A 12,922-nucleotide genomic window follows, 5' to 3' on the forward strand; every position below is an offset into this window, starting at 1 on the left:
ACACTGACCCTGAGGCCCTGTAGGGAGGTGACCTGGCAGTCACCAGCCATGGGCAGAGGTGAGCAATTGATTACCTGCTTGAGCCAGCAAGGAATCTCGACAGAGCAGGTGGGTCCTGGCTTTTCTCAGAAGACCCATCCTCAACCACCCTTTGGGAAAGAGAGAAACAGATGCACTTGGGGCCTGAATGACATGCTTTCTTTCAGTCATGTTGGTGGCTGAGTGACTGCAGTTTGGGATAAGGACAGGACACGGGGTTGAGTAGTGTCCTGCCAAAATTCATGTCTGCCTGGAGCCTGGCAACGTGATCTTATTTGGAAATAGTCTTTGCAATCAATTTGTCATCAAGTTACAGTGAGGTCATACTGGGATAGAGTGAGCCCTAAATGCAACAACTGGTGTCCTTGTAAAAGGGAAACTTGGACACAGACACACAGAGAAAAGAAGGTGTTGTGACAGTGGAGGCAGAGGTAGGAGTGATGTGTCTACAAGGCAAGGACTGCCAGTGACACCAGAAGCTGGGAGAAAGGCCTGGGACAGCTCTATGAGGTTCCTGAGGCTGCCATGACAAAGTACTCCCTAATCTTGGTGGGAACTTGTCTCTAAGATCATGCTGGCTGTATTCTGGTCAGCATTTTTGGTCTTCCCACCTCTGAGTCTCTGCACAGCTGGGCCCTCTGCCTGGAACACTTGGCATGCCAAGTTCCCCTTGTTTTTCAGTCCTCAGCTTGTCATATATGTCTTCCCTCTCTATCCAACAGACTAGCCCTAAATTCAGCTTTCCAGAAGTATTTTTTCCCCTGTCCTCCCCAAGTACTCTCCTCTCCCAGAAGATACCCTGTCCCCTCACTCAGCAGCAGGACTGATGTCCTGATCGTGGCCCACTGGCTCTTGTTCAGCCTTTAGGACCCATCTCCAATGTCATGGTCACTCCCAAGGGCCTGGTCAGGCAGGGGTTCTCAATTACCCCTCCTGCCAAGGCATTGTCCAGCCAACCCATGGTAGGATGGGAAGGAGTGCAAAGGAACAACTGCTTGCTTCCCTGGTACCTACTCTTGCTGCAAAACCCCAGAGGCCAGTGTGCAAAACCCCAGTGTTTCCAAGAAACACTACAGCTCCATCTTGGGTCAGGGACCTGGTCCTATTGGCCACTGGCAAATGGAAGTTTCTTGTCACCAGCCGTGTTCTCTGAACCAGGCTCCTGCTTATGCAGCGTTGCTTGCCAGGGTCTTCTGTGACACCATGGCCAACCATGGGCTTCCTTGGCTTCAAAACAGAAGCCACCAACTCTGCACAACTCCCTCTGCACAGGGACAGCAACTGCATCCCCCCGGCACCCACTCTCTGCACACTCCACCCCTATGAGTGCAGGAGCTTCCCTCCCTTTGCCCACACTTACCTCTTGGCAATGAACGGGGCTAGTGTCTCCTGGGCAGGGCTGCTGAAGGAGACAGAAAGGTGACATGTTCACAGAAGCCACAGACACGTGACATCATCCCCAGCACCCTACCTGCCCTGATGGCAGCAGCCAGACCTCTCAGGTTTCCAGAAAGTACACGTGGGGTCCCTGTAAACCCACTGTCACAGGCAGAGGAAGAGCAGAACCCTGAGGGGAAAGGACCTGGCCCAGAGTATGGAGCAGGTGGGTAGCCCTGCTGGGTCCCCTGCTGAGCTGCTCACCCAGCGTTCTTCTTGGCCGCTGACAGGACATAGGAGTGCTCCCGGGGAGCTGTCTTCCTCACCACACTGCTGGCAGCCTCGGACCTGGGGTGGCACAGAGAGGGGGCAGCTAATGGATGAGGCAGGGCAGCTACTCAGGAAGCAAAAGAAAGCTTTAATGACCTGCCTGAGAGCCCACACTTAGCTGGCTGCACAGTGGGAAATCAATGCCCGGCACCCTGGCCCTGGAGCTCTTAGCTCTTCCCTCTACTACTGTTGACTCTGCCCTTAGCATTGCCCGTCTGTTGGGCCTTCAGCATGGGGGCCTTCGGTGCATTTCCAATGTCAAGGACAGGCCAGCAGATGTTGGCACTGGGGGGCAACAGGCTGAGGTTGAGGCCTAGCTGTGCCCAAGCACCCAGGCCTCACTTTGGGACAAAGGGCATGGGCCCCTCTAGAGCCTGGCCCTGTCCCCAGCCATATGCAGGTGGCTTGTCCCTGGGCACCAGGCACTGCCTACTTTGGTCCAATTTGCTCAGAACCCTTTTGAACAAACTGATAGAGAAATTGCTCGTTACCTCGGTTCTGCCCTCATAGAAAGTTCCTTAGAGGGGGCCCCCGGGCAGGCCCAGCACTGAGTGGGTGGTTCAGGGACTCCAGGAATGCTCCCTGTTGCTGGCGGCCACCCTCCGCCAACAGACAAGACAGATGCTCCATATGTCATGCACGACCCCTGTCTCCCCGGGCGGTGGAGACTTGGGCCCTGCCCTGTCCGTGGGACACCCATCAGGCACCATTACCTCCGTTTCTGCTCATCAGAAGAGAAGCGCACCTCCTCCTCTTCAGCAGCTCTTGATGCTGAGCTGCGCCTGATGTTGTAGGGGGCCCTGGTGTGCGGGATTGAAGATGCTGCCAGTCATGGCCCCTCCTCCCTCGACCACCCTCACACCATTCTCTGTCATGCCCTCTGCAGCTTGGCCTCCTAACTTATAAGAACAACAACATGTGTTAGCCTGGCTGCCCCTGGACTCTGTTCAAGCCACTCCTTCCTCTTGGAAAGCTAGGCTTGCTATCCCTCCCTGTTCCCACTCTTACTGTCCCCCAAGACCCAGTTCAAGCCTCATTCCCTTCTGCAGAGAGATTCCCTAGTTGCTCCATGTCAATGGGTGATGACAGGGGACAAGCAAGATGTTGGGCCCCTGGGAATGCAGGCACAATCCACATCTGTCCAGACCCCGCCCTGCTGGGTCCACAGGAGGGGGTCTTGTGTGGGGCCACATTGGGAGCTCCAAGGGGGACCCCAAAGATTGACATACAAGAAGCAACCCACATTTAGTTACAAAGTGCCCATAGCTGACAGGCTGCCAGGGCCAGCAGCATGCTTGGACTCATCAGGTGCTAGGCCAGCCCGGCCCAGTCCAGGAAATAGTCAGGGCCATGACCCAAGACACTTTCTCTAGACCCACCAGCTCCTTCCGCAAGCTTCCTACAGCCCCTGCTTTGCCTGAGATCAGAAGTATAAGGTGTACAATGTCCAACTTTCTGGGGCTTGCCACCCTCTGGTGGGGTCCAGGCCCCAGTGGCAACTGGCAAGGAGGTCAGAGTGGCAGGACAGCAGTCTGCATTGTGCTCAGAGGCAAGCAGGCAGCTGCCCTCAGCGGGCCCCATGTTTGGGCCCTGGGAAAAGGGAACCAAGTTGGGTCTGCGATTGCCTACTCACAGCTTCTTGTAATCCTCCGTGGTCATCTTGTAGCCAGAGGAGAAGGGGCGGGGAGGGCCAGTGGGAGCTGCTTTCCCCAGACTGGCCATGCTAGAGAGACAAGGAGTTTTCAGGTGTGTGCCTGCAGGCCCCCTCTTGCTTCCACATTTGCCTACATGGCCCAGCAGGCACATGGCAGGTGGACAAGTAAGTGCTGGTGCCCTTTCTTCTTTGCTCTAAGCCCTGCCAGATACCCAGGACATGTGCACCACCCTGAGCAGGGCCACCCTCTTGCCATAGACAGGCCCAGCCCCCTTGGTCCTGCTTTTCTGACACCAGGTTCAGCCTGTTGTCAGCCTGTTGAGAAGATGGCGGCCCAAAGCACACAACTCAGCATAGCTGATCAGCAAGTCTGGGCTCTGCACAGCCTCTTCCCTGTGACTCTGTCCTGGTGACCCTGTACCACGACTGGCACAAGGACAAGGGCACTGGTTGTGTGGTCCAGGGCCATTCCTTACACAGGAAGAGACCTGACACCTGACACCTACCACCCACTCAGTGACAGGCAGTGGACTCCCATACCTCCCACTGGACAACTGGCCAGCACCCTGTGGACACACCTTTTTGGAGCTCCATTGGCCTTGGGGAAGTGCTGGTGAGGCTGGGACGAGCTGTCCACAGGCTTGGTGAACACTCCGCTGAAAGAGAGTCCAGGAGAAGCAGCCTGGTGAGCCCCCTGGGAGAAGCCAGGGCCATGTGGGTAGGCATGGGGAGGCGGGCGGGCTCCTGCAGTCACCTACCGGATGATATAGCCTGTGGGAGCCCTCGTGCTCAGGGGCCTGCTGAGGGAAAAGAAGGTAGGATGTGAACTGAAGTCTCATAGGTGGGCCCAGGCTGCCTGATGACAGTAAAGGGGGTGGGCTGGTGGGTATCCCAGTGTGGTCAGAACAAGGGCAGCAAGAGGCCCTGGTTGCTTCTCAAGGCAGCCAGCCATATCTGCATCCCTAGCCAGGGTGCCTGTTCTGGTCTGCCTGTCTCCCTCATGCTTCCCAGGAAAGGCTAATTCTTCTGGGCCCTGGCTCACAGCGGTGCCCAGGAAGGTATGTTCCATGGCTGGGCATGAACACAGAGGTATTCCATCCAAAGTCAGGTTTCTCCCTGTTCTGCCAGGCCCCAGTGCTCCCCTGAGCAGGTGTTCTTCTGAGATGGATGACAACACTCCCTACCTGTACCCTCAGAGCTGACCCAGCTCAGGCTGGAGGCTCTATGGTCAGAGCCTGGGGGCTGAAGCCATGTCAGGTAGAAACCCTAACCTGATCTGATGCCCCACTCTGCCCAGTACTCTCCAGGAAGACTCATGAGGGCCCAAGGGGTGGAGCCCAGGCAGGAGCCAGAGAAGGCCTGCTATCCTTTACCTCCCATTCTGCTCCAGTCTCCCTCCTCCAGCTGGTGGAATGCCTTCACTCCCTGCCTGGGGAGCAGGGAGTACTCAGAGGAGTCCGGTGAGGGATGTGGGCAGGGAAGATTAGGCTGGAGTAGCGTGGGATGGTCTTAAGACCACCCCTTTAAAGGGACCCACATGGGCAGGTGGCAGGGGCACTGCCCTCCATCCCCACAACTCACTTGGGCTGGGAGCAGAGCAAAAAATGTCCCTTATCCCATGTGTTTTCCAAACATACTTCCAAACCAAAGCCCAAGCTGAGAACTGCACCCCCAAAGTAAACATACCCCACAATGAGCAGATTATCTTTGAACTATGCTCAGGCCCTTGCCAACTGCCAACTGCTATCACAATCGGCAAGTCTATCTTTTAAGCTCATCTCTCTACTTGGGTCAGGCCCCTTTACCCTACTAGGATGTCAGTTCCCTGAGGAAAGGGTTGTGTTCTCTGTGCCCAGTACAGGACCTGGTAGGTGACAGGTGCTGAGTCATTGAGAGATTCTGGGCAAGGCCACTGTGACCAGAGGCAGCCCGTTGGGCTAGCACTGAACTTGGACCCCACCCTTCCAGCTGTGGCCACTGTCCTCAACTGCCAACTGCTGTCTCTTTGGAACAAGGATCAAGACTGAATTTAGTGCCCCCACCCCCCCGCCAACCTCAACCTAATTCCCTACCCCCTAATGCTAAACCCCTACTTCTTAGGAGTAGTTCCCCCTGATCTGGGCAGGATGTGCTGACACTTCAGAACCACCCTGGACACCTCTATGCAAAAGTCCTTGAAATAGAGAGGAGAGCCAGCTGTCAAAACATGTCATCTTGAACTTGGAGTCTGCCCTGGCACTCTGATTACCTATGCAACAGAGTCATGTGTGACTCTTTAAGGCCCCAGAGGATCTCAGAGACATTGTCTGCACCCCTTTGGGGGTGTTCAGTGACAATTTTGGTCTCAGTTCACAGCTGAAGTCACGGAGGTGTAGCTGGAGAGGCAGCTGGCCCCAGGGGACCTGCATCCAGTCATCCCTGTGCTCCTTTTCCCAGGAAGTGGAAAATCCGTCCCTCCAGTGGAGGTCAAAGGCCTCCCTGCCCCCCGAAGACTGCAGTGTGGGCCCACCCACCTGCCATCTGGGCAGCACCTCTCACCTGGCCTTCGGGACCTCCCCAGCTGATGCAAGCGAGGTGGCATGAGTCCAGCCGGAGGGCAGCTCACTGAGCAAAGAGGGAACACAAAAGGGGACTGCCACATGTACCTCAGGAACTTGGCCCACCATTCCCATTGCACCTTCTCCTTCCCCGGCCCGCGTCCACATTGCACACTCTGGCACAGGGCCTTTCCCACCCTGGGACTGGTTTAATGTAACCCATGGAGTGCCATCCAAGACCCAGCCTGTCGCTGCTGGCCCTCCCAGCCTCCCAGACTTACAGGGTGCGGCCCTCCGATTCATCCTGTTTGGTGATCCAGCTCTTGTCCCCCTTAAGCGTGGTGCGAACCTTCATCTGCTTGAGGACAGTATTGCGCTCCTCCTCGCCTGCTGGGAGAGGCTTCCCTGGCGGTGGCAAGGCCAGGCAGCCTCAGCAGGGGCGCTCCACCTCAGGGCCCCAAGGCCTGCTTGCAGCCCTCCCCATACACTGCTCTCACTCTGCTACTTTGTGTCCAAGTCCAGGCCCAGGGGGCACCCAGACCTCACCTTTGCTGCTTCCTCCAAGAGCTGAGATGCTCATGGTGTTCATTGTGAACGTCTCTTCTCAGTAGATTCAACAGGGCTCCTGGGGGCAAAGGCAAGCACACGGTTTGTTACTTATCGTATTTATAATGGCTCATCACCATAAGGTCCTTGGCACACTGAGACCTTCCAGACTGTCCTCTGGGCATGGGGAAGCCAGAGCTGGTGAAGTCTGGCCAAAAGGCCCCTCTGGGCAGCACATCCTACATCTGCCCAGGGCCACTCACCTTGGGGAACGCATGGCCTGTCTGTTGGGGAGATGGCTGAGACAGGCAGGCCACCAACTCTCTTAGAGAACTCTGATGGCCAGACTCCTGCCTGGTGAGTGTTGGCAGCAGTGGTCAACACTAGTGGATCCAGAAGGAGGAATGGGGAAGGATAGAGGCTGGGGGACAGTCTCTTTGGGGTTGGGCTGTCTCTCTCACTCCTTAGTGGCCATCTGACAGACCTTGAATGGGTCATCTAACCTCTCCCTCTGACTTGTCTCATTGTCCTCATTTATAAAATGGAAATTAAAAAAAAAAAAAAAAAGTCCACCTTTCAGGACTGCTGTGAGAACAGAAGACACCAATATTCTTGCAACTGCCCAGCACAACCTAGCACAGTGATCATAGTGACTCTCAGCCTGTCCTTAGTCAGCATGGCCTGGCGGTGTCAGCCCTGTGTAGCTCAAGGGTAGGCTCTGTGTCCAATGGGCAAGCCCTTGGGCACCAGGTGAGGTGTCCTGTGCTCTGATTTCTCTTCCTAACTTTGTCTTCTAGCCTCATTTTTGCCTCTCTGCCCCTGAGGCAAGTGCTGCCCTTCCGTGGCCTGTGAGGGCCTCCCAGGTCCAGGAGGGGCTGGAGAAGGGAAGCCAGCTCTCCAGGATGGAACTGACAGAAGATGGCTTAAGTCAAAGCACTGACCCACCACAGCCTGTCCCTTGGGCCTCAGGAGAGGGGCAGGAGGCTTCGGTGAGTGGTCATGACAGTAAGCAGGGCTCCTGGCTCTGCCCACACAGTCCTAGGCACAAGGGTCTCCCTATTAGAGGCCCGCCATCTTCTGGGCCCCTGTAGGGCCAGGGCCTGAGCAGTTGGGCCATGCTGCTAGCTGGCAAGTCCAGGACATGTTTTCACGGAGGTCAGGGGCACATTAAAATGGGCAGGGCAGGGCAGGGCGCCAAGAGCAAACCAAATTTGCCATGTCAGCAAGGGCTGGATTTCCCATAAACTGTACTGACGGAGCAGCCAAGGAGGCCTGAGCCTGCTGCATGCCAGGAACGGCACCTCATCACTGCGAGTGGGAGCCCTGCATGCCCAGCCCTGCACTAAGGTTGCCACGTCACAGCTCACTCCAGAGGAGATCCTAGGACCACAATGCCCACTGGCCCATCCCAGCAGCCCCTGGAGCAGCCCATTGAGCCGCCTGAGATCTTGGTCTCAGGCTGGTGACTGACTGACAGGCCTTGCGGGGGGTGGGCCCTTACCTCTTCTGGGCCTCAGCTCAGGACCTCCCACTACTTGGTTGGAAACTCACCAGTTTCCCCTTGACAAGCCTCTTGGTCACGCTGCCTAGAAGTTTTCTGTCAAATCAGAACCAAACAAGCCACTTACTTCCCAAATCAGGGCAGGTGCAGGCACATGCCCAATGATACAGGCAGAGGGGCCACCAGGGACTCCCAGGCCAAAGTGGCAGGGGCACTCACAAGAGCCCACGACAAGGGAGTGGAGCTTGGTAGGTCCTGCTCCAGACTCCATCTTCACAGTTTCTTGTCCTACCTCATCAGGCAAAGACCAGGATGGATGTTTTGTCTCAGAAGTCAAAAGTCTTTTTTGATGGGACTATAAATTTGAGTCAGGAAGAAAAATCTTCTCATGGGAGTGAAGATGGCAGCTCTTTATGACACGGAGACTTTTAGGTGATGAGTCCCAGCCAGATGGACACACACCTGAGGTCTGAATCCGTGTCCCAGTTAGTTAGCTTCTCCCTCCACTTTACCACTCCCCTCACACCTACAGTTCACAGGCCACAGTCACTACCAGCTGCCATCTGTGCTTTCTTCTGGCAGCACTCACTGCCCCCTGATTCTTCTTGGCCCACATCAGCCCTCGCTTCTCACTCAGCTTCTGCTGGCTCCCTACCATCTCTAAGACTGGGGGAAAACTCCCCTGACCCAGTCACTCTTCTCACTTCAATGTCAACACTGTGCTCCAAGTGGACCATACGCCTCAGCATCCCTGGGAGCTGACCTTGCCAGGTCAGTCCCCTCCTGCCACCCCCTGCCCCCTGCCCCCATTTATGCCACTGGACTAGAGGTTGGCGGGGGTCATGCTCCTGACTTACACAATATCACCACCAGTCTTCTGACCCAGTTCTCCTCTCAGACCTACCATCCCTTCCCTTAGTCTGACCCATCTCAGAACTCAACCCATACTGCAGACAGGGGCAGCTTTGCAGGATTGGGTGTGGACCACTCAAGAGGGCTCTTTCCTGGAAGGCTCTCAAACAGGGTTGGCCGGCGGATCAGTCAGGGCATCATTTTGGAGGACAAGTCTCACTGTGTACTGAAAGCCTCAGAGAGGGCAAGGCCATTGATCCAGCCATTCCCTTCATAGCAACCTCTCTTAAGGAGACAAGCACATAAGTAGAACTCAGTATACAAGAGGGTGTCATCTCAGTGTTGAACATGATGGCGAAAATTTGGTGATAATACAAATTCCCAATAGTTGTCTTTAAACATATGATCTACCGTTCAAGCAAATAGTAGGCAGCCATTACAAATGATATTGATATATGCTATATTTAACAAACTTTCATGTATATTGGTTTCTATATATTATTAGGTGAAAGGCAGCTTTTAAAACAATATCTGTAGGATGTGTTCATTTCCTTAAACTATATTTATATAAAAATGCACAGGAAAAGAGACATCTAAAGAATGTATACAAAACCATTTTACTCCTCTGTATATGATCATCTTCCACACCCCATCCTGCAAAGCTGTCCCTGTCTGCATTATGGGTTGAGTTCTCAGATAGGTCAGACATGCACATGGCAGGAGACACACTCCTAGAAGCTCAAAACCACAAGGACACAGTAGGACAGAAGGAGCACACTTTGCAGACACAGGCTCTGACACCGGGGCAACCCGCCTGCAGTAAGTATGCCATCCTCCTGCTTCACTATGAGCAAACTCAGCTGGGGGAGGTTGGGCAAGTGGCTCCAGGCCACACTTCCAACACTTTCAGAGGGTGGTGGACCCAGCTAGAACCTAAGCACCCAGCTGTGGCTGCACAGTAGCCCTGCTGACCCCAGGTACGACATCACAGAGCCTGGGGTCCAGGTGGCCAGGCACCAGTATGGTTCTGGCTACACAGAGGAGACCTAGAACTTGGATCAGCCATGCACATGGTGTCTGCCTGGCCTCTCAGCCTCATGACTGACTCCAAGCCCCAGACCCCAGCATCCTCTCCAAAGTGGGCAGCCAACGCCCTGCAGCCCCAGCCTCTACCCTTTCCATGTCCAACACACCAAGGTCTCTCATGGCCAGGGCTTGCACTTGAATTCAAGAAGACATGGGAAGAAACTGTTCTAACTGCAGACCCATGCACCTCCCGACTTACCCCATGCAGAAGGTAGAGAACAAGACAAGATGGATGCCACATCACCCAAAGCCTCAACCTCCAGCCACCTTCAAAAGGCAGAATTCCCGCCTGATCAGGCCTTCAAGTCTTCTTCCTTTTCTGGGCACATGGGCTTCTTCCAAACTCTTCTAGGCTCTCCTGGCCCATGAGTCCCACTCTCTGAGCCTCATCTGTGAAGTGGTGCTGAGCCACCAAACCTGTGGCAGGACACCCCCAAGCCAGATGATGTGCCCCTCCCTGTAATTTGGTGCCAGCTCTATCCCATGCCATGGCTTGGTATCTGGATGCTAATGGGTGTCCTCACTGTGCACCTTTTCAGGACGACAGCCTGAATCTACCTTGATAGGGAGATGGCTTCTCATTTCTTAGGAAGTGTCACATCACCCTGCCCAAGTGCCTATCTTGGGCCACCAAAGGAATGGGTGGCTTCCCTACCACCTTTCATCCTCTCTCTCAGTTCCACTAGGCAGGACCCTTTTCCTTGCTAAATCCAACCAAGGCCCTACATCCGGACTTGTCCCAGGGCAGCTCTGGACTAAGTGCAAGTCCTCCTGAGCAAGTCAGGCCACCCTCCATGCCCTTTACTCCCTTCTTCCTCCCTCTTCCATTCGCCTGCACTTGTCTCTTGGGGCAGGCTGGGGCAGTGTCCCTGGCATGGCTGGCTGAGAGAGTCAGGACAGGCTCTCTCTGACGCGGGTAGCTGCCCCCCACCTTCCTCCCAGCTGCTGCAGCCTCGCAAGGTCGCCTGGCAATCTCCCAGGAAAAGAGCTTCTGGCCTTGACTGGATAGAGAAAAGTGAAGAGCCAATGAGGGGGGTATGCGGAGCCTGTGGTCCCAGGCACAGTGAGCCCAGAGGCATCTGAGGCCATCAGCGAGTGCAGTCAGAGCTGAGGCAGAGGAGCTGGTGAAGGCAGACTAGTGGCAGGGAGGGACCTTGGAGAGCTGGCAGACAAGGACACCAGTGCTTGGCTGATGTATGAGGAGACAGAGATGGAGAGAGAAACAGCAGGAGGAAGGGTCACCCCGTCACCCCACAGGCACACGCTCTGCCTCCAAGATGAGAAAACTAACTGGGGGAAAGTTTTCTGGAATTACCAACCTGCCTGACTCCCCATGTCATGTCTACCCACTCTCCCAAGCAGGCGTCTGTGTCTCCACCCTTGACAAAAGGCCTTGACCTTCAGCCCAGGCAGCGCCTCTCACAGGAGTCCTCATGTCCCCCTGGGGTCCCTCTGTGCTGTTGCTGCCCCCACACTCTTCCTTGGTGCTCCCTGGCCCATCTAGGATGGGCTGCCTTCTTCCAGACAATGGGAAGAACACCATGGTGGGGGCAAGGCGGTGGGGCTCACATGAAGGTCGACAGCAGGCTGAGTGACTGTCCTTCTCCCACCCTGGGCGGCAGGTGCTGGGTACCAGGCAGGGACCTCCCAGGTGAACTGGGAGGGAAGAGGAACAAAACACCTTCAGCCTTGCCTTCCAGGAGCTGCAGCCAGAGGGCACAGGAGTTGGGGCTTCTCTGCATGTGTATGTGCTGGACTCTGGCCACCATGAGCAAGCATGAGTGGGTGCACGACTGGCAGGGGAGCGAGGGGCAGGCCTTCCTCCCAGAGAGGAGTTGGGACACTCTGCAGCCAGGGAGCTGACAGGAGGTCCAGCCGTGTTTCCGCATGTGTATGGACCTTTTGCAGGGCCCCATCTCTGGCTGGCAAGGATCAGACACAATGCAGTCTCTTGGCACCAGAGTCCTTGGCTCAGCTCCAGGCAGACACGTTAGGCACGGCTCAGAAATCAAGAGTGAGGAAGCAGTGGGACAGGGCAATAGGGCATAGCTGACCGTGACCCATGCAGCCAAGCCCAGTGACTGAAAACAGATGTGACAGGGACATCTGGAAGAAGTCACTGAGGCCTTGGGCCACCCAGTGCAGGGGATGGTTGCTGGGCCAACTTGAGGCAGTGTTTTAGTAAAGCTCTGTCTGTGAGCATTTTTATGGGGCTCTGGCTCCCCCACCATTGGATAAAGGTGTCGTGACTAAACCATGGAGAAACAAAACCTGCAAGGAGGACCCCGGCTGTCACACCTGTTTCCTCTGGCCCTCTTATGACAAACTGCTTGAGGATCCAGTCAGCTCCCCTGACCAGAGTCCTTCCATGCCTACCTCCTGGCTGAATTCAACCTGGGGGCCGCCACCCTCAGTGAGAAGGGGAGATAGGGAGGTGGGGAGGACACCTGTGCATGATCCTTGAGGCTGAGCAACAGCTCAACACACAAGAAGACTGGCCCTGCCGATGGGGGATATGGGCCCAGGGGTGGGGCTGGTACTCAAGTACTCCATGAATAAGAGCCTCCAGGGGTCCCAGCATTGGGGAACAGGCTCAAAGAAAAGTCCCTGTGCCTTATAGCCACCTCCCATAAGAGACAGCTGGGTCCTCTTTGGCTGTGTTTAAAGCAAATGCCTCCGAGCTTTAAGATGAGGATTCACCTTTGTGTATGAATGCCTGTGAGAGACCCCTCTCAAGGTCCTTCAGGGTAATGATGTGTCCCAGGGGACAGGTGACAACAAGGTAGTCAAAGCCCACCTGCTGGAGAGCCCTGCCTCTAGCCAAGGGGCTTCCTTAGCGAGCTTCCCTCTGCAGGCGGCCCAGCAGCCCTGAGCCTGAAGGGAGGAGCAGCAGAAGCAGAAGCTGACAGGACACTGACTTCACAGCAGAGGCACACCTGCTCTCTTCCAACTCACCTGCAAAGGAAGGAGCAAGAGACACAGAGTCCAAGTCCCATGGTG

At 55.5% G+C, this 12,922-nt stretch overlaps 1 protein-coding gene across 18 annotated transcripts in view; it reads right to left on the reverse strand.

Moving 5' to 3' along the window:
• Positions 1–12,922, reverse strand: part of ZNF185 (zinc finger protein 185 with LIM domain) — a 67,300-nt gene that overhangs the window by 40,262 nt on the left and 14,116 nt on the right. For 4 of the 18 annotated variants that reach the window (XM_086385947.1, XM_086385945.1, XM_086385959.1 and 1 more), the window contains 10 exons: positions 6,484–6,562; positions 6,219–6,342; positions 5,939–6,004; positions 4,159–4,200; positions 3,979–4,056; positions 3,380–3,469; positions 2,460–2,546; positions 1,681–1,764; positions 1,400–1,441; positions 75–149 (listed from right to left, as the gene is read on the reverse strand). In XM_086385947.1, coding sequence (XP_086242073.1) covers positions 75–149; positions 1,400–1,441; positions 1,681–1,764; positions 2,460–2,546; positions 3,380–3,469; positions 3,979–4,056; positions 4,159–4,200; positions 5,939–6,004; positions 6,219–6,342; positions 6,484–6,526 — 731 coding nt within the window. In that variant the 5' untranslated portion in view covers positions 6,527–6,562. Of the gene's footprint in view, positions 1–74; positions 150–1,399; positions 1,442–1,680; positions 1,765–2,459; positions 2,547–3,379; positions 3,470–3,978; positions 4,057–4,158; positions 4,201–5,938; positions 6,005–6,218; positions 6,343–6,483; positions 6,563–12,719; positions 12,878–12,922 lie in introns of those variants that run through there. The other 14 variants (XM_086385960.1, XM_086385951.1, XM_086385953.1 and 11 more) reach the window with 10 other exon arrangements.

Source organism: Bos grunniens, chromosome X (genome assembly GCF_055505025.1).
Source record: "Bos grunniens cultivar Pamir isolate PY7600 chromosome X, Bosgru_T2T1.0, whole genome shotgun sequence".
In the NCBI taxonomy this organism is placed as follows: Eukaryota; Metazoa; Chordata; class Mammalia; order Artiodactyla; family Bovidae; genus Bos; species Bos grunniens.